The sequence below is a fragment of the Schistocerca americana genome, chromosome 9 (genome assembly GCF_021461395.2).
Source record: "Schistocerca americana isolate TAMUIC-IGC-003095 chromosome 9, iqSchAmer2.1, whole genome shotgun sequence".
Taxonomy (NCBI): Eukaryota; Metazoa; Arthropoda; class Insecta; order Orthoptera; family Acrididae; genus Schistocerca; species Schistocerca americana.
Genome location: NC_060127.1, coordinates 121847672 through 121868370, shown reverse-complemented (window position 1 = coordinate 121868370; position 20699 = coordinate 121847672). Strand labels below are relative to the sequence as shown.

At 42.3% G+C, this 20699-nt stretch overlaps 1 protein-coding gene across 1 annotated transcript in view; it reads right to left on the bottom strand.

The window, feature by feature from the left end:
* LOC124551111 (esterase FE4-like) overlaps positions 1-20699 on the bottom strand; it is a 182445-nt gene that overhangs the window by 98068 nt on the left and 63678 nt on the right. The window contains exons 5-6 of the mRNA XM_047126050.1: positions 18795-18994; positions 7271-7445 (exon numbers count right to left, since the gene is read on the bottom strand). Of these exons, the coding sequence (XP_046982006.1) occupies positions 7271-7445; positions 18795-18994 (375 nt within the window). The remainder of the gene's footprint in view (positions 1-7270; positions 7446-18794; positions 18995-20699) is intronic.

Genomic DNA, 20699 nt, shown 5'->3' with positions numbered 1-20699 from the left:
CGGTGTAATCACCTTATGGAGGAAGAATGTTGTCAACATTAATAATTCAAAGTAAACGTCTTCACGAAATATTAATTTGGTCAATTGTAACTGAAATAAATGTCATCGAAATTAAATGCGATGTAACTCAGTTTGTTACCAAAAGGTGACCAGAATTTATCTTCATTTCGTTGCTTCGCTGCAGCTGATTTTTCTTTAAGTTTCTTAAGTGAAAACCGCCCGGAGAACACCATATTTCTCAAATGACGTGAAAAGTCAGTTATTGTTTCAGGCACGCAATTTATTACGTCACAAAATGCAGCTTAAGATTTTACGTAATACTGCTACCTCCCCTTCCCCCCTCTCCCATACCAATTCTCGTGGGTCCTATATAATGTTGCTAACAACTGCTGTATTGTTCGCTTCTTACAATTACAGCTGTTGATAACTACAAAAAATGTTACCATCCGGTGGCTACAATTAAGATGCATGGAATGTGATACAAAGACGATTACGTACCTCTTGTTTTCATGGGGAAATGATGAAATGAAACGAATAAACAATGTTAATTACTTTTTGTTAATTATATCGAAACTTCCGTACATTATCCCAAGCATTACAACCACGTTTCCTGATTCAAATACGACTACATTCTTTTTCAGTGTGAGCTGAAATTCAGTATATAATACAGCAGTCCAAATAAGCACTTTCTTTACATTATTAATTTGGTTTAGTTTTATGAATTACAGTAATTGTGAGGTAATTAGATGTTGTTATGTTAGCCAGTAGCATAGGTAGCTGACAGTAGTCAGCTACCTACAGGTTTCAAACATTGTAATTACAGTGTATTTGGTATCTCTTTTGATAGTCGATTGTTCGAAATGACAAGCCATAAGAAATTTACGACACAGACCTCAGAAGGCGAATTTACTACCTATTGGCATAACAGTTAATAATGCAGTACAAATTAGCTTCGAAATCTTATGAAGATTGAGCTGTTACGTTTCAATACGAATCAATAACATTACAGAAAAAATGTTTTCCAAATCTGCGGGAAACTATTATACATAACAGAAGTAGTGTGCCACAAGGAAACATCTGAATACTTGTGGCATCTCACTCCAATTTCTTAGTTCTGCTACAAGCCTCCTGAACATGAATTATACTGAGTAGTGCATATCGATTTGTGCAGTTGCACTTTCCTCTAAATGAGTCAAAATTGTCAGTAACGATCCTGTGTTGCAATACATGCAAAGGGATGACAGAGCTACAATTCCGAGACACCTCAGCGAAGTTCGCATAACAGTCTGACCACCCTTTTCTGGGCTAACAATATTTATGGTTAGTATATAAGGTTGTCCCAAAATAAAACACTATAAACTGAAAGTGATTAAAGTTAGCAAACCTTCTGTCAGAAGCAGTGCAGGTCATTCCTACAGTGGAGATGGTACCATTCAGTTTCTGCACAAGACATCGAACCTTCATTCTATCCTCAACCTAACAATTTAAATTGGTCACCTTCTTTGGGTACCCTAAGACAGTAAAATTTCGGTTTTACAAGAATTCCGTATTTGGCAGATCCTTCCCTATGAACCATTGACCTTGCCGTTGGCAGGGAGGTTTGCATGCCTCAGCGATGCAGATAGCCGTATCGTAGGTGCAACCACAATGGAGGGGTATCTGTTGAGAGGCCAGACAAACGTGTGGTTCCTGAAGGGGGGCAGCAGCCTTTTCAGTAGTTGCAGGGGCAACAGTCTGGATGATTGACTGAACTGGCCTTGTAACATCAACCAACATAGCATTGCTGTGCTGGAACTGCGAATGGATTGTAACATCAACCAACACAGCATTGCTGTGCTGGAACTGCGAATGGATGAAAGCAAGGGGAAACTACAGCCGTAATTTTTCCCGAGGGCATGCAGCTTCGGGGGTATGGTTAAATGATGATGGCATCCTATCGGGTTAAATATTCCGGAGGTAAAATAGTCCTCCATTCGGATCTTCGAGCGGAGGCTACTCAGGAGGACTTCATTATCAGGAGAAGGAAAATTGGCGTTTTACGGGTCGGAGCGTGGAATGTCAGATCCCTTAACCGACCAGGTAGGCCAGAAAATTTAAGAAAGGAAATGGATGGTTTAAATTTGGATATAGTGGGAATTAGAGGTTTGGTGGCTGGAGGAACAGGACTTCTGGTCAGGTGAATACAGGATTGTAAATACAAAGTCAAAGAGGCGTAGTGCAAGAAGGTCTAATAACGAATAAAAAAACAGGAACGCAGATAAGCTACAACGAACAGCATAATGAACGCATTATCATAGCCAAGACAGACACGAAGCCCACGCTTACTACAGTAATATAAGTTTATATGCAACTAGGTCAGCAGATGATGAAGAGATTGAAGAAATGTATTATGAGTTACAAGAAATTATTCAAATAGCTAAGGAAGACACAATTTAATAGTCATGGGGACTGGAATTCGATACTAGGAAAAGGAAGAGAAGGGAAAGTAGTAGGTGAATATGAAGTGGGGGTAAGGAATGAAAGAGGAAGTCGCCTGGTAGACTTTTGTACAGAGCATAACTGAATCATTGCAAACACTTGGTTCAAGAATAATAAAAGAAGATTGTACATGTGAAAGAGATCTGGAGACACCGGAAGGTTTCAGATTGATTATATAATGGTAAGACAGAGATTTAGGAACCACGTTTTAAGTTGTAAGTCATTTTTAGGGCAGATGTGAACTTTGTCCGCAATGTATTGATTATGAACTGTAGATTAAAATTGAAGAAACCACACAAAGGAATAAGACGAGAGAGGACCTGAATAAACTGAAAGAATTAGAGGTTATACAGAGTTTCAGAGTGATCGTTAGGGAACGATTGATAAGAACAGGGGAAAGTAATACAGTAGAAGAAGATGGGTGGCTTTGAGAGACGAAATAGTGAAGGCAGCAGAGGATCAAATACGTAAAAACACGAGGGCTAATAGAAATCCTTGGGTAACAAAAGAAATACTGAATGTAAATGATGATAGCAGAAAATTGAAAAGTGCAGTAAATGAAGCACGCTAAAAGGAATACAAAAGTCTGAAAAATGAGATTTACAGGAAGTGCAAAACTAGGATAATTGATAGAGTGGAATTAAATCAATAGATGTTGAAGGAATTAGATTATGAAATGAGACAAAGTAGTAGATGAGTTTTGCTGTTTGGCACCAAAATAATTGAGGAAGGTCGAAGTAGCGAGTATATAAAATGTAGACTAGCGATGGCAAGGAAAGCGTTTCTGGAGAAGAGAAAGTTGCTAACATCAAGGGTAGATTTAAGTGTCAAGAAGTCTTTTCTGAAAGTATTTCTATGGAGTGTAACCCTGGGTGGAAGCGAAACATGGACGATAAATAGTTTAGACAAGAAGAGAATTGAAGCTTTCGAAATGAGGTGCTACAGAAAAATGCTGAAGATTAGAGGGTTAGATCTCATAACTAATGAGGAGGTACTGAATAGAACTGGGGAGAAGAGGAATTTGTGGCACAACTTGACTAGAAGAAGGGATCGGTTGATAGGACACGTTCTGAGGCATTAAGGGATCATCAGTTCAGTACTGGAGTTGTACATGGAGGGTAAAAATCATAGAGAGAGACTAAGTGATGCATACGCTATGCAGATTCAGAGGGATGCAGGTTGCAGTAGTTACTCGGAGTTGAGGGGGCTTGCACAGGACAGAGTAGCATGGAGAGCTGCATCAAATCATTCTTTGGACAGAAGACCACAACAACAACATTTTCCAGATGCTGTATACATTGCATGTTGATACAATTAAACTGTTCTCTGAAGCCACGAGCTGATGTTATTAAATACTGCATTAGCTACACCACTTATTTTAAGCTCCACTCCTTTCACAATAACACTTACGTCATTCGTGAATAGCGTGTTGAAAAAATGATTGTCGGTACCACCGTAATAGAGCTAACTTCTGCAATTCAGAGAATGTCTTTCTTGCAACGAGTCATTACATACGAACCTCACTTAATGCTAATAAAAAAAAACAGCACACGAAAATGTAAATAGCTTCAGAAGTATGTGTAAGTACTTGTAGGTAGGAGTATTTGCAGGTATTTTTCTGGCTTTGAGGACAAACGTTCGGATAGGATTATTATTTCTCTCGGTGATCACCCCTTCAACCTTAGGCAATGCTTGTTACGTATTCGACTAGTGAACATCGCCAGAATATTACATGAGCGACGGTTATGCGGTCTTTCTACGTCCTACTAAACCTGCAGCACTCCCCTTAAACAATGTTGCTCCCTAGCAAGTTGTGTCACAAATGGGATAGCTTTAAACCTTGAACAAAAACGCAGTACATTCAGTTTCGTACTGTCAAAAATATGGCGCTTCCTACTGACCTCGTTAACCAACAAGAACTAGTAAACAGGGTAGAAAATTGTAACTTCCTATGTGTACATATTGTTGAAAACTTAAACTAAAAAAAAAAAAAAAAACATTTAGCAGGTCTACTAAACGTTTGTGTGCGGCTACTATTGCGATATGAGTAACTCCTAACGTTTGGGACACAGAAGTCAGTAAGTTAATATATTCCACGTATTTTCATTTATTTATGTCTTGTGGGATACTATTGTGGGGTAACCACGCTTAGGCAAAAAGTATTCACTGCCCAAAAGAAAGTAATCAGACCTGTGTATGGAGTTCACAGACGTACATCTTGCTGGTATCTCTGTAAGTCGCTAGTCCTATTCGTGGAGGTAAAAACAGAAGGGAGTTGTTATTACAAACTTAAAGCCGGTGTTCTCCATCTTATGTAGCCCAAAACATTAGGTTTACCACGTTTATACCTCTATCGTACACTGCTGTGATATGGAACATGTGTTGGAAAGTGGTTAAACAACGAACATGAACAAATTTAAAGCAGGGGTAGTGCAGTAAATAAAACAGAATCAAGCAATGCTGAGGGAATATGATTTGGAAATATGAATCTAAAATGCGAGTTTTGCTTTATGAGCAGGAAAATAATTGATGTAAAAAGCTGAAGATGATATAAAATGTATGAAGACGACAGCAAATAAGGCTTTTCTGAAATTTTTTTTAAGAAGAGAGCTTTATGGTGAAATGTGATCCAAGGGAAAGATTTTTGTCTTTTGCTGTTGACTGTCGTACTTGTTTCTACTAAATATGTTACACCTACTCATGGTAGATATCAGTTGAAGTTTATAATATAAAGAAACTTATTTTATTATACACATTTTGATAGGAGAGCTGTAGTGATTCTTGGCAGCACATTTGAATTATTTAACTTTTCAGAAATTTTGTAGTTGTGTTCCTATAAACTTACATTTATAAATATCCTTTTCATGTAACCACGCTTTCTCCCGCATGTACTACGTGCATTTAATATCAGTTAATAGGTCACATTTAAACATTTCGCTGCGTGTGACCTATCATGTAGCACACTGCACGTGGTCTTACATATATGCTACAGGGCTGACTGAAGGATCGTAGTAGCTGTAGGGTCGTTATTGGGGTGAGGATAGAGGGAACGTGAGTGGTAAGGGACGTTTCTTCATTGCTTTTTGTAGTAACTGATGAATTAGTGAATGATGTCCTTCTGCTATTGCTTTTTGTCATTTAACATATTGTTTCTTTCGTTATGGTCTTTTGTAGTGCGAAATATTCTTTCTCGAGGGCAAGTTTTCGCTTTGTTTTGTTGTTGAAAATAGATATTTTCACTATGCTACATTCTCAATACAGTATCCCCACGAGGGTGCATATGTTTCGGAAGCAACACCATACACGAAATTTACTACTGTGTCACACAAATCACACCATCATGCTCGCATCCAATAAACGTGCTGACTTTTAAGTTCTTACAAAAACAATAAAAGAAAAATTCCGTCTTTGGTCCACATTGTATCTGAATTTCACAAAATATTCACCTTTGTATTGTATGTACTTTTTGCTTGTATTCGAACCATTTCTGGAAACATTTAATTCTTTGTGACATTGATACTCCGAAAAAACGATTTTAGAAACATTTAGCAGCTGCTTGTGGTGTTTTGAAATCACTTTCCACGAATTTTTTGTTGACATAAGGAACAACAAATATCCATTTGGTAATAAGTCAAGTACGCCTGGGTAAAGAGATCTTCTCCATCACATAATTAATTTTGTGGTTTAACGCAGGTAGACTGAAACATTCGATTTATGTTTATTTTCCGGTATGTGTGAATAAATCCTAGTGTTCACTTCAGGTTAAAATGATCTATACGAATTTTGAATTTACTTAGACGTGTTTTTTGAGCACTTCCTTGCATCAGCTGACAGTAGCCTGATTTCGAGCATCAATTAAATTGTGCAGAATTCACTGGAAAGAGATTTCATCATCAGTTATGGTAAAGTTGGCGAAAGAGGGTCCCTGACTGCTGGCAGCACTGTTGCCAACTTCCAAGTACAGAATGCTAAAGGCATCAGGCACGAGATGTTGCCTTAGAGATATAAACAAAATTCCATTACATTATTCGTTGAAGCAACATGCAAAGCAGTTACATCAAACCGACTGCAGCCGTCAGGGATCTTCTTTAACTTATTCCAGTATTATAAACTGTTTTGCAAAATAGAATGTAGCACAGTCTTCAATACACTTAACGATGGCCGTGTCTCACAGTGAGTCACAAGCCAATGCTCTGCAGCCATGTTGCGTTTGGGATTAGAACCGATTTTGGTCACCTTCACGAAATTGATCGCTGATGGAAACATGAAGACATCAAAATTTTCCAGTCCAGTGGTAAACAGTTTTCCTCTGTAGACGATTACAAACAGTTGAAGAAAATAATTGAGGGCACTCTTGTTGAGTTACACGTTTATGAAAACTGTAAAGAATCATACTTTAAATTTCCATTTTTCTTTCCACAACATCCTTTCTATAAACACTAACAGTAAACAAAGTACACTGCCAATTTCTGAGGTTTCTTTGTTTTCTTAATATCAGATTTAAAAAATTTAAAGCAAGAACATTGTTTATGAAAACACAAAATACAACACTGGTATATTCCAAAAGCAATCACAGACTACAATGGTTTGCTCCTGATCAAACGGCTAGGGGCCATAGTTTCACTGTGTTATGCAATCGCCAAATTAGCAGTGCTCTCCCACAACTAGAACTGGACATTAATGGACAGACAGTTCTCAACAAGGTATGAGTGAAGACAGTCTACTAAAGCAGGTTGTGACAATAGCCTGACTGGTGAGATTCTGCCATGAAGTCACCACTGCAGGCACTGACCTCCGACAAAGAGGGATCCCTCGTAGGTGCAGACCCCCGTGATGAAGGGCACATGCTGGAAGTCCCCAGAGTGCAGCAGCTGTGCGGGGTCCCTCGGGATGAATGCCCCACCTTCGGCGTCAGCTGGCTCCACTGTAGTGCCCACAAAGGGGAACAGCACACTGCGGGCCTTGTCCTGCAACAAACATGTTTCAGCACAGTCTGAGCAGGGATAAATACGTACAGCCCAGTCCAGGCATGGGCAGTCTCTTGGCTGCCTGGTGGCTCCTTACTATTCGATTACGGTATCCAGTAATGGAAATGTTTTCTAATGCGCGCTTTTTTGTGTAAATGCTGCTTTCAGCAAGGCAGGTGATAAGTTCCTCGCCAGAGATCCTTTGATAAGGCAGACTTAAAGTGATTATCTGAGTGAATCTGACACTTTGTAGTGGTGTGTACACTTGTTTGAAATTCCCATCTAGATCAAAACGGCGCACCGAACTGGGACTCGCACCAAAAACCTCACCTTTCATGAATGTTGCTGTTAATGACTGAACCATCCAGGCATGGGTTTAGAGATATAAGTGCAGCTTCACTTGTGTCAGTACCTCTCGCCCACTTTCCGAACATTGTAGAAGCTCTCCTGCATACATTCATTCCCAGTCTTCAAGAAGGGTCGTCGAGCAGATGCGCAAAACTATAGACCTATATCTCTGACGTCGATCTGTTGTAGAATTTTAGAACATGTTTTTTGCTCACGTATCATGTCGTTTCTGGAAAGCCAGAATCTACTCTGTAGGAATCAACATGGATTCCGGAAACAGCGATCGTGTAAGACCCCATTCGCTTTATTTGTTCATGAGACCCAGAAAATATTAGATACAGGCTCCCAGGTAGATGCCATTTTCCTTGACTTCCGGAAGGCGTTCGATACAGTTCTGCACTGTCGCCTGATACACAAAGTAAGAGGCTATTGAATATCAGACCAGCTGCGTGGCTGGATTGATGAGTTTTTAGCAAACAGAACACAGCATGTTGTTCTCAATGGACTGACGTCTACAGACGTTAAAGTAACCTCTGGAGTGCCACAGGGGAGTGTTATGGGACCATTGCTTTTCACAATATATATAAATGACCTAGTAGATAAGTGTCGGAAGTTCCATGCGGCTTTTCGCGGATGATGCTGTAGTATACAGAGAAGTTGCAGCATTAGAAAATTGCAGCGAAACGCAGGAAGATCGGCAGCGGATAGGCACTTGGTGCAGGGAGTGGCAACTGACCCTTAACATAGACAAATGTAATGTATTGCGAATACATAGAAAGATGGATCCTTTATTGTATGATTATATGATAGCGGAACAAACACTGGTAGCAGTTACTTCTGTAAAATATCTGGGAGTATGCGTGCGGAACGATTTGAAGTGGAATGATCATATAAAATTAATTGTTGGTAAGGCGAGTGCCAGGTCGAAATTAATTGGGAGAGTCCTTAGAAAATTTAGTCCATCAACAAAGGAGGTGGCTTACAAAACACTCGTTCGGCCTATACTTGAGTATAGCTCATCAGTGTGGGATCCGTATCAGGTCGGTTTGACGGAGGAGACAGAGAAGATTCAAAGAAGACCGGCGCGTTTCGTCCCAGGGTTATTTGGTAACCGTGATAGCGTTACGGAGATGTTTAGCAAACTCAAGTGGCAGAATCTGCAAGAGAGGCGCTCTGCATCGAGGTGTAGCTTGCTGTCCAGGTTTCGAGAGGGTGCGTTTCTGGATGAGGTATCGAATATATTGCTTCCCCCTACTTATACCTCCCGAGGAGACCACGAATGTAAAATTAGAGAGATTCGAGGGCGCACGGAGGCTATCCGGCAGTCGTTCTTCCCGTGAACCATACGCGAGTGGAACAGGAAAGGAAGGTAATGACAGTGGCACGTAAAGTGCCCTCCATCACACACCGTTTGGTGGCTTGGGGAGTATAAATGTAGATGTAGATGTAGGTACCCCTAGCAGTTTTATGTAGATGATGCTGTTATCTACAAACAAGCACTATCTGAATAAAGCTGCTTAAATATCTGTGCAGATCTTGATAAGTTTTTATGATTGTGCACAAATTGGCAACTTAAATGTACAGAAAACTGAAACTGTGCGTTTAATGAAACACCAGAAAGTACCACTACCTCACTACAATATCAATGATTCATAAATCATTGCACCAGGCAATCAAATAGCTATAGGCAGAGTCTCCTGACCAATATTGCCATACAATCAATATTAATTACAATTAGTGAACTCATATAAATATATAGGTGTAATAATTTGTACCGATATGAAATTGAATGGTGACAAATGTTCAATCACAAGTGGCCAATTTCAGTTCTTTACTGGCATACTGAGACATATGTATCACTTACACATCCATTTAGAAAATATTACCATTTTTGTGAGGCTCATGCTAAACTGAAATAACAGGCTTATTCAACGATAACGAATACACTGAGGTGACAAGTAATGGGATGGCGATATGCACATATACAGATGGCGGTAGTATCGGGTACACAAGGCATAAAAGGGCATTGCACTGGCGGAGTTGTCATTTCTACTCAAGTGAATCATATGAAAGGCGTCAGACGGTATTATGACTGCATGATGGGAATTGACAGACACTGAACTCAGAACTGTTGTTGCAGCTAGATGCATGGGACATTTTGTTTCGGAAATCGTTAGGGAATTCAAGATTCTGTGATAGTGTTAAGAACTCGTGGAGAATGCCAAATTTCAGGCATTTCCACTCCCCACCGACAATGCAATGGCCGACGGCTTTCACTTAACGACCGAGGAAGTGGCGTTTGTGCAGAGTTGTCAGTGCTAACAGACAAGCCACACTGCGTGAAATAACCGCAAAATGTTTCAAATGGCTCTGAGCACCATGGGACTTAACATCTGAGGTCATGTCCCCTAGACTTAGAACTACTTAAAACTAAGTAACCTAAGGACATCACACACATCCATGCCCGAGGCAAGATTCGAATCTGCGACCGTAGCAGCAGCGCGGTTCCGGACTGAAGCCCCTAGAACCGCTCGGCCACAGCGGCAAATAACCGCAGAAATCAATATGGGAAGTACTACGAACGTATCCGTCAGAACAGTGCGGCGAAATCTGACGTTAACCGGCTATTGCAGCAGACGACTGCACGGGTGGCTTTGCTAATAGCACAACATTTCCTGCAGTTCCTCTCTTGGGCTTGTGACCCTATCAGCTGAACCCTAGACGACTGGAAAACCGTGGCTGGGTAGACGAGTCCCGATTTTAGTTATTAAGCGCTGATGGCTAGGTCCGAATGTGGCACTGGTTACACGATGTCATGGACCCAAGTTGTTAACAATGCATAGTGGTGGCTTCATAATGGTGTGGGTTCTGTTCACATGAAATGGACTGGGTCCTCTGGTCGAACTGAACCAATCATTGACTGGAAATGGTAACGTCTGGCTGCTTGAAGTCCATTTGCATTCATTGATGGACTTCATGTTCCCAGACAAGTGTGGAATTTTTATGGAAGTTGTGCACCATGTCACCCAGCTACAGTTGTTCGTGATTGGTTTGAAGAACATTCTGAACAATTCGAGCAAATCATTTGGTCACCCAGACTGCCTGGTATGGAATTGCGTGACATGGATCTCATCGAAGATTTTTGGGACATAATCAAGTAGTCGGTTCGTGCACAAAATCATGCACAGGCAACACTTTCACACTTATGGACAGCTATAGAGACAGCATAGCTCAGTATTTCTGTAGGGGACTTCCAACGACTTTGACTCCATGACACATTTAGCTGTTGCACTACGTCCAGCAAAAGCAGGTTCGACACTATATTAGAGGGTCCCGTCCCGTCCCGTCCCCCCCCCCCCCCCCCCCGAATTTCGTCACCTCAGTCTAAGTGCAGCAGGAATACAGGTTTGTTCCACTCTGGGGCGACCATCACTGCGATGCTGAAAAACTTGAAATGATAGATGTTTGAATACAGTCGTCAGTTATCCTGCAAAAGCATACTAACCAAGTTTCAAGAGCCCATAGTAAGTGAAGAATCTACAAACTGTCTGCTACGTACCTCTTCCGCAGGGACTACAAAAACTACAATAGACTAACTGCAGTGCGCAAAAGGTTGTCCCACACACCATACGCAATGGAACGGCAAGAGATCCTGTTTTGTGCTACAGTGCTTACGAGGGAACCTTCCTCTCGCACCCCTCTCAGATTTAGTGGTAAGATGACTTAGTGGATAGCCCGTCAAAAACTGAACACAGATCAAGCATGAAAACAAATTGCACTGATCTGTACAAAAAAGGCAAAATAGAACCAGCGAACGCCCAAGGTCAACAAGTGCTACACTGAGTAGAACGTGAGAGCCATAGCGTTGTGGTTATGTGGTCACGGTGTCGGACTGTGAAGTGGGTTAGCTGGGTTCTAAACATCTTGGTGCTATTTATATTTTTCGCAACTTAATGAACTGTCGCCGGCAGCTTTGACCGAGCGGTTCTAGGCGCTTCAGTCTGGAACCGCGCTGCTGCTACGGTCGCAGGTTCGAATCTTGCCTCGGGCGTGGATGTGTGTGATGTCCTTAGGTTAGTGAGGTTTCAGTAGTTCTAAGTCTAGGGGATTGATCACCTCAGATGTTAAGTGCCATAGTGCTTAGAGCCATTTGAACCATATGAACTGTCCGTCAGGTCATTGCAATGTTCGTCCTCCTTGTGTAGTCTTGGCAGTTGTCATATTTTAGGCTGATTACGAAATTGAGTCATGGTAGGGATACGTTACTGTCATAAGTAAATGTGTTGAACAGTTCATGGTAGGGATACGTTACTGTCATAAGTAAATGTGTTGAACAGTGAGAGCGTGGCGAAATACAGCATACACCTCTCACAGATATCACAACAACAAATAAACGAGTATGAACTACGTTACAACGAAGGAAATCAACAGTCAACACTTCCAAAACGTAACGCAGCTTCAAAACCGTTTGTTTTGGCAAAGTACAGAGAAACTGTGTTACTGTGAAAGTGTTGCGTTCATTTGTTCCAGGTTATATGACAAACTGTTATGTTTTCATTATTTACTTGGGACTGATCACATTCACTTTCATACGAACACCTAAATTGGGCAAGGAGGCATATCTCACGCATACAAATTAGATCCTATCATATGACACTCGTACTGTCACTAATGCCGTGTATGACATGCCAGACGTGTTTTCCGGTGGGCGATTCAGTTGACCTGTCGCCTCGTAATCAAACGTTTGCGGTTCACATTCCAAAGCCACTAACGTCTGGCTGTTATCAGAGTCGTTGTGCAGAATCAACTGTCATTATACGGGGTGATTCACGAAGATATGCAAATACTGTTAATGTTATTCTACAAGTAAAAGTAAAGAAACACATTAGAAACTAAAATCGGAGCTCGTCGTTCACGAGGAAAAAGCCACTGTTTCTTATGACTTGTCAGAAGAAGACGAAGAAGGAGTAGTCGCTATTGCCTATGACGGCAAAAGAACGCGCCTCTTCTAAAACTGCCTGATCTGGCCGCTTACTTCTCAAGGCAGGTGTACCTGTATACCTCCACAGTTTGCATTGGCAATTCTCATGCTCCCCAGACTGCGGAAAACGTTTACTCGTATGTGTCATTTGAGAGGGACTACGAAAAGGGTACAAACCTGATAGCGTTTGCTGTGCACCATACATTGGGCGTATCAAAACTCGACATTATGAAAAAGGTTCGTTTGTTCGCTGATGACTGTGGAGGTCAGAACAAGAACAAAACCATTATCGGAATGATAATGCACTGGTTTTTGAACAGGGTGCTCCCTGCTGTGGAAAAGATTGAAATGTGGTTCCCCATTGTAGGCCATTCTTTTCTTCCCCCCCCCCCCCCCCCCCCAGACAGAGGGGAAAGTTATCGAAAACCCTGACGGATATATTTAACTTGTTTGCTTAGGAGACGATTGCGATGTGAGGGACTGGAAAGCAATCACAGCTCATGTGCTGAAAGAAACAGGTAGATGGCACTTCGTCTTTCAATAAGCTAAAAGGATATGTGTAACCAAAAGCAAGAACAAAAAGATTTGTCTTATACAAGAGAAACAGTTTTATAACTTGGAGATCCAAGAACCAGAAAGCATCCTCAAAAAAAGAAAGTCGTTGAAAGATCCCGAAAGGCCTGTTCTTGTCCTGAAACGTGCAGTAATGAAGATGCTAAAGTAAAGGATGCAAAAGCTTAGCTACTTAAGCGTTATGGTGATAGCTGGTAACAACACGATAAACTTAAATTTTATGTTGCAGTCTTTCAAGGTCAATAAGAAGTACAAGTCCTAAGAAAAGATAGGAGACTTTCGAATTACTTGCGGAGGTAACGGAAATGTTGTAAACTTATCTTTTCAACTATTCTTTGGTGCTTTTGTTGGGCCTTTTTTACTCGCAGTGATAGTAGACGATTTCTGTAGACAACTGTCAGATTCGATGTGTTTCTTTTATGATACGTATGTTTTTGTTCTATTTTTCAAATTGTTGTTTTCGTAATTGAGTCCATTGTGTTTTCCTTCAATAAATCTAATAGACTTACCCTGCTTTCCTTTACTATTTCGTTTGATTCCTTAAAAACCTTAGCAAATTCAAATGGCACTTTGAGCACTGAGGTTTTGCTAAAAAATATTATTTATTTAATCTTTAGTATTTATTTAATTGTTTATTCACATATTAATTTCATTTAAAAAATTTGCATAGCTACGATACTAGAATGCGCATCAAAGCAATATTACAATGGTTGCAAAATATACTGAAATGGTCCTACGGTTGCAAAACTGCTATTCGGAAATTTTGTATAAAAATTTCAAAAATACAGTCAGTCTGAGATTGTACAGATTACTGCACTTGCGAAAAGAGTTTTTCCCAATTTTTTAAAAATAGAATATTTCGTTTATCTTGTAGAAATCATACTGCCCACATTTTTTATGATTTCCTAATTTTTTTTTCGTTTCGCAGGTCTTGCAACTGGGCGACTCAGTTTTCTTTTCCATTCTTTTGTATATTATTCTTGTCAGCAACTTGGATGCATGAGCTGTTAAGCTGCTTGTGTCGTAATTCTTGCACTTGTCGGCGCATGCGATCTTCGGAATTGTGTGGATGATGTTTTTCCGAAAATCGGATGATATGTTGCCAGACTCATACATTCTACACACAAACGTGAATAGTGGTTCTGTTGCTACTTCCTTCCCCCAATGATTGTAGAAACTCCGATGGAATGTTGTCCGTCCCTTATTTAATATTAGGTCTTCTGAAGTTGTTTTAAATTCTGTCTCTTATATATCGACTCCTGTTTCTTCTTCTAACACGTTGTCAGTCCACGCGACCAACCGAATATTTTTTATCTACTACATTTTAGTGTTTAATGTCGATGCGACCTAACACCCGAAAAGATGTTAAGCATATCAGCTACAGACGTTATAAAAATGTGTAATGAAATGGAGGGATCTTATTCAACATGTGGTGGAAGACGGAGTCACTGAATAAACCCAGAGGAAAATTAGTATCGATCGCCAGCTAAAACTGTGGTGTGGTCAGTACAGAGTTGTAACAGCTTATGATCCGCACCCTTCACTTTAAGCCAATATAAGATCATTTCACTGTTCGTTAATAGTGACAGGTATTAAAACTTCTAGGAAATGTGGTACTCAGTGACAAGTGCCTCATATTCATGTAGCAATTTAATAATGTCTGAAAATATACAGTCACATCAGCTACTTAAGTCACTGGAATTATTTTATTTTAAGATGACTTAACAAGCCGAAACATTCTGACTGCTTTACATCTCTTCAACCCTACATCTACATCTACATACATACTCCGCAATCCACCATACGGTGCGTGGCGGAGGGTAACTGGTACCACAACTAGCATCTTCTCTACCTGTTCCACTCCCAGACAGAACGAGGGAAAAATGACTGCCTATTTGCATCTGTACGAGCCCTAATCTCTTTTATCTAATCTTTGGAGTCTTTCCGCGAAATATAAGTTGGCGGCAGTAAAATTGTACTGCAGTCAGCCTCAAATGCTGGTTCTCTAAATTTACTCAGTAGCGATTCACGAAAAGAACGCCTCCTTTCCTCTACAGACTCCCACCCGAGTTCCTGAAGCATTTCCGTAACACTCGCCTGATGATCAAACCTACCAGTAACAAATCTAACAGCCCGCCTCTGAATTGCTTCTATGTCCTCCCACAATCCGATCTGATAGGGATCACAAACGCTCGAGCAGTACTCAATAATAGGTCGTATTAGTGTGTTATAAGCGGCCTCCTTTACAGATGAACCACATCTTCCCAAAATTCTACCAATGAACCGAAGACGACTATCTGCCTTCCCCACAACTACCATTACATGCTTGTCCCACTTCATATCGCTCTGCAATGTTACGACCAAATATTAAATCGACGTGACTGTGTCAAGCGCTACACTACTAATGGAGTATTCAAACATTACGGGATTCTTTTTCCTATTCATCTGCATTAATTTACATTTATCTATATTTAGAGTTAGCTGCCATTCTTTACGCCAATCACAAATCCTGTCCAAGTCATCTTCTATCCTTCTACAGTCACTCAACGACGACACCTTCCCGTACACCACAGCATCATCAGCAAACAGCCGCACATTGCTATCCGCCCTATCCAAGAGATCATTTATGTAGATGGAAAACAACAGCGGACCTACCTAACTTCCCTGGGGCACTCCAGATGATACCCTCATCGATGAACACTCACCATTGAGGACAACGTACTGGGTTCTATTACTTAAGAAGTCTTCGAGCCACTCACATATTTGGGAACCAATCGCATATGCACGTACCTTAGCTAGGAGTCTGCAGTGGGGCACCGCGTCAAACGCTTTCCGGAAGTCAAGGAATATGGCATCCATGGTTCGCAAGATATCATGTGAAAAAAGGGCGAGTTGCGTTTCGCAGGAGCGATGCTTTCTAAAGCCGTGCTGATGCATGGACATCAACTTCTCTGTCTCAAGGAAATTCATTATATTCGAACTGAGAATATGTTCGAGAATCCTGCAACAAACCGATGTTAAGGATATTGGTCTGTAATTTTGAGGATCCGTCCTTCTACCCTTCTTATATACAGGCGTCACCTGCGCTTTTCTCCAGCCGCTCGGGACTTTACGTTGGGCAAGAGATTCGCGATAAATGCAAGCTAAGTAAGGAGTCAATGCAGTAGGGTACTCTCTGTAAAACGGAATTGGAATCCTATCAGGACCTGGCGATTTATTTATTTTCAACCCATTCAGCTGCTTCACAGCCCCAGGGTTGTCTATCACAAAGTCCTCCATTCGGGAATCTGTACGAGATTCAAACGGTGGTATGTTTGTACGATCCTCCTGCGTGAAAGATTTCTCAAATGCTAAATTTAAAACTTCAGCTTTCGTTTTGCTGCCTTCCGTTGCCACGCCAGACTGATCAGTGAGTGACTGGATGGAAGCCTTCGACCCGCTTACTGATTTTACGTAAGACCAGAATTTCCTTGGGTTTTCAGCAAGATCTTTTGCTAAGGTATGGCGGTGGTAGTGGTTGAAGCTTCGCGCATCGCTCTTTTTACAGCACCACGAATCTCTACTAAATTTTGCCTGTCCTCATTCTCCCGATCTCTCTTGTACTGCAACTGTCTTTGCTTCCTGAGCATTCTCCGATTTGCGCTGTTAAATCACGGTGGGTCTTCCGTCCGTAACCCACTTTTTCGGCACATACTTGTCCAATGCGTGATATACAATGTGTTTAAAATTTGCCCATAATTCTTCCACGTCCATCGTACTGGAAGTAAATGAAGTCTATTCATTTACTAAGTGGGATGCTAACAACTACTTATCTGCTCTTTCCAGTAAGAATACTCTCCTAGCCTTCTTGACCGACTTTTTAACTTTCGTAACCATAGTCCTAATGACATCATAATGACCACTAATCCCTTTCTCAACACTGACACCGTCGATGAGGTCTGGTCTGTTCGAGGCTACCAGATCTAAAATATTTTCATTACGCGTTGGCTGTCGGTTTAGCTGCTCAAGACAGTTTTCGGATAATGTGTTCAAAAGTAATTCACACGACGGCTTGTCTGTACCACCTGTAATGAATCCATAGGTATCCCAGTCTATATTAGGTAGGTTGAAGTCGCCTCCGACTAATATAGCATGATCCGGGTACTTCTGCGATTCTAGAACTGTCACGGTGGAACCTGGTGGCCGGTAATAACACCCAACAATTAACTTTATTTCTCCTAGCCCTGTTAAATGTGTCCAGATAACTTCACAATCACACTCTACTTCGACCTCAGTAGACACAATATTTTTGTCAACTGCAATGAAGACACCACCCCCTACAGTGTCTAATCTGTCTTTCTGATACACGTTCCAACCCTCACTAAATATTTCAGAACTTCCTATCTCAGAGTTCAGCCAGGTCTCAGTCCCGAGAATAATTTGCGTGCCACACGCTTCCTGGAGGGCAGTAAACTCAGGAACTTTATTCCGAACACTCTGAAAATTTACTGCTAATATCTTGATAGCTGACGTGCGTTTACACTGAGCACATTGTGATTTCCCTGCCTGCACGTCGACTGGTGAGTGTTCATCAGGACACCTCGCACTACTGCCTAGCCTAAGAAAAACCCATGTGCACGCCACGAGTACTCTTCTATCCGAGTAACCGTTTCCTTTGTGTAGTGCACCCCTGACCTGTCTAGGGGCGTCCTACAATTCCCCACCCAACAGCGCAAGTCTAGAAATCTGCAGCCAAGACCGTCACAGAGTCGACGAAGCCTCTGGTTGAGACCCTCCACTCGGCTCCAAGCCAAAGGACCCCGATCCACTCTGTGAACGATGCTGCAAATAGAGAGCTCTGCTTGCACCCCGCGTGCGAGGCCAGCGGTCTTCACCAAATCCGCCAGCCGCCTGTACGAACTGAGGATCGCCTCAGAACCCAAGCGACAGGCATCATTGGTGCCGACGTGAGCAACTACTTGCAGACGACTGCACCCCGTACGCTCGATAGCCGCAGGCTCTCCTCTTCCCACCCCATTCCCTCAGGGCTTGTGGTATTGTAAAGGGCAATAGTTTTAATCCATGATATTGATGAAGGTAATTAATTTTGACAGCAGGAACTGCTCAGCTATATAGTGTGCGTTATTTGATGCTGCCTCCTTTAATGCTGTCTGATTAGACGCTATTTCATGCAGCCTCGTTTGACCCATGAGATGTAGCACCATTTAACTCTGTCCAGTTTAACACTACGCCTAACGACGCATGCTGAACTGACGCTGTCCCATTTGACTCTGCCCATTTGACGTTGCCCAATATGACGCTTCCGCGTTGACGTTGTCTGGCTGTTAGCAGCTCTTTCGACTCTAATCGAAGCCGCGAAGCAGCTGAGCGTCAGCGCCAAAACACGTGACGAAGCACTTCAAAATCAGGCAGTATTTAGGATCCTATTGCGGAATATGGTGACGTACCTCCTCAGTGCGACCAAACATCGCGTTCTCGATCAGCAGCTGCGCAGGCTGTTTCCTCAGGAAGTCCAACAGCTGCTTAGAGTTGTCGGTTTCGAGGCCCAGGTGGGCGCCCAGCGCGAAGGAGCGAGCCCGCATGCGGTCGGAGCACACGCCGTCCCCCACAGCCACACCACTGTGTGCGATGGCTTTGTGGAACAGGCCTGCAAGGGTCGTAACACAACAATGTGGAGATAAAGCTACCATCAACGCGAAGTTCGGTTTGAACATTAAAGTGCTTTACTACACACAGTCATGTGAGGTGGTACCCCACTGCCCAACCAGTTATAGGGAGACATACTGTTTGAGGTGGATTCCAAACCACGGTGCAGCTCGGCATTGAAAAAGGCGAAAGAAGGGGGAGAACATTCCTAAAATTACTAGGACTGACCAGAGATTAGACCCCAAATATTTGGACCATTATTCCACTGAGTCACCCAGCTCAATGTAAGCAATAGAGAAACATAATCAGAAAACTCAGACACTGGTAAAACCATAATATAACACTTGTTTTCTCTGACATTTATTCTGTTCTTATCGTCCACTGTTTTAATGCTTTGATAAATGTGTTGAATCCAAAACCTCATATTGTCAGAAGTACACTCAGCTAATGCCCGTTTCCCAAAGATCTTGGCTACTGCTATACATGGGAAAGTGGTAAATAAAGTGGCCTACAGAGGCACAAACATTTTGGTAAGAGGGCATTAAGAATAGTGGTGAGGGATCTCTTGTGAACCATCAGCACGTGACAGGGAACGTGCAGTTTGAAACCGGTAGCTTACGTCATACATACAGCGTGACGATTATTGAACTACATGAAAAAAAAGTAAATTAGATATTAGAGCGTGCACACATGTAAACGTCACTACAGATAATCGGTTTTAGGTTATGACAACTTCGATATGCATGCCATCATTGCCCATGATGTGGCGCAAACGATTAGCGAAATTCTGCAGGACCCGCTGAAGTATCGGAACATCGATGCTCTCGATGACCTCCTGAATGGCTGTTTTTAGGTCAGCAGTGCCTCTGAGGTTATTGCTGTACACCTTGTCTGTAATACAGCCCCACAAAAAGGAGTCGCATATGTTCAGATTCAGAGAACATGGCGACCTTTTGGTACCCCGGAGCCAGAATGCGGTCCTCAAAGTGCTCCCCCAGGACATCAGATACTCTCCTGCTTCGATGGGGTCTAGCTTCGTCTTGCATGAACCACATCCTGTCGAAATCAGGGTCTCTTTGGATGAGAGGGATGAAATCATCTTCCAAAAACTTCACGTACTGTTCAGTAGTCACCACGCCATCAAGAAATATCGATTATTCCGTGGCTGGACATTGCACACCACACAGTCACCCGCTGAGGGCGAAGAGACATCTCGAAATGCTGATTTTCAGTCCCCGAAATGCGCCAATTTTGCTTATAGACCTACACAGATGAGGGGGAAGAAAGGGTGGAGGAGAGGAAAAGCAAACAAAAGGGGGGGGGGAGCCGATGCAGGGACAGGGAAAAAGGGGAGGCAGGTTGGATGCGAGAAGGAGTGGGGGAAGCAGTGGAGGGGAATGAAAAAGGAGGAGAGGAAGCAGTCAAAGAAAGGGTAGGTGGGGAAAAGCAGGATGGTAGGAGGGGAGGGAGTTCGGGAAAAGGACAGAGGGGGGGAGGGGGAGGTGATCAGAGTTGACAGGAGGGATAAATGGAGGGAGAGAGTGCATCATCCGGCAGGGGGAGTTGCCAGAGGCCATCTTGGGAAAGGAGATGAAGGGCATAGAAGTGGAGGGTAGGGGGGACACAACGGTGAAGGGGCGGCAGAGGGTGGGGGTTGGAGAGGAGAGGAGCAAGCAGGGGATGGGGGGGATCAAGTCGGGTGGTGG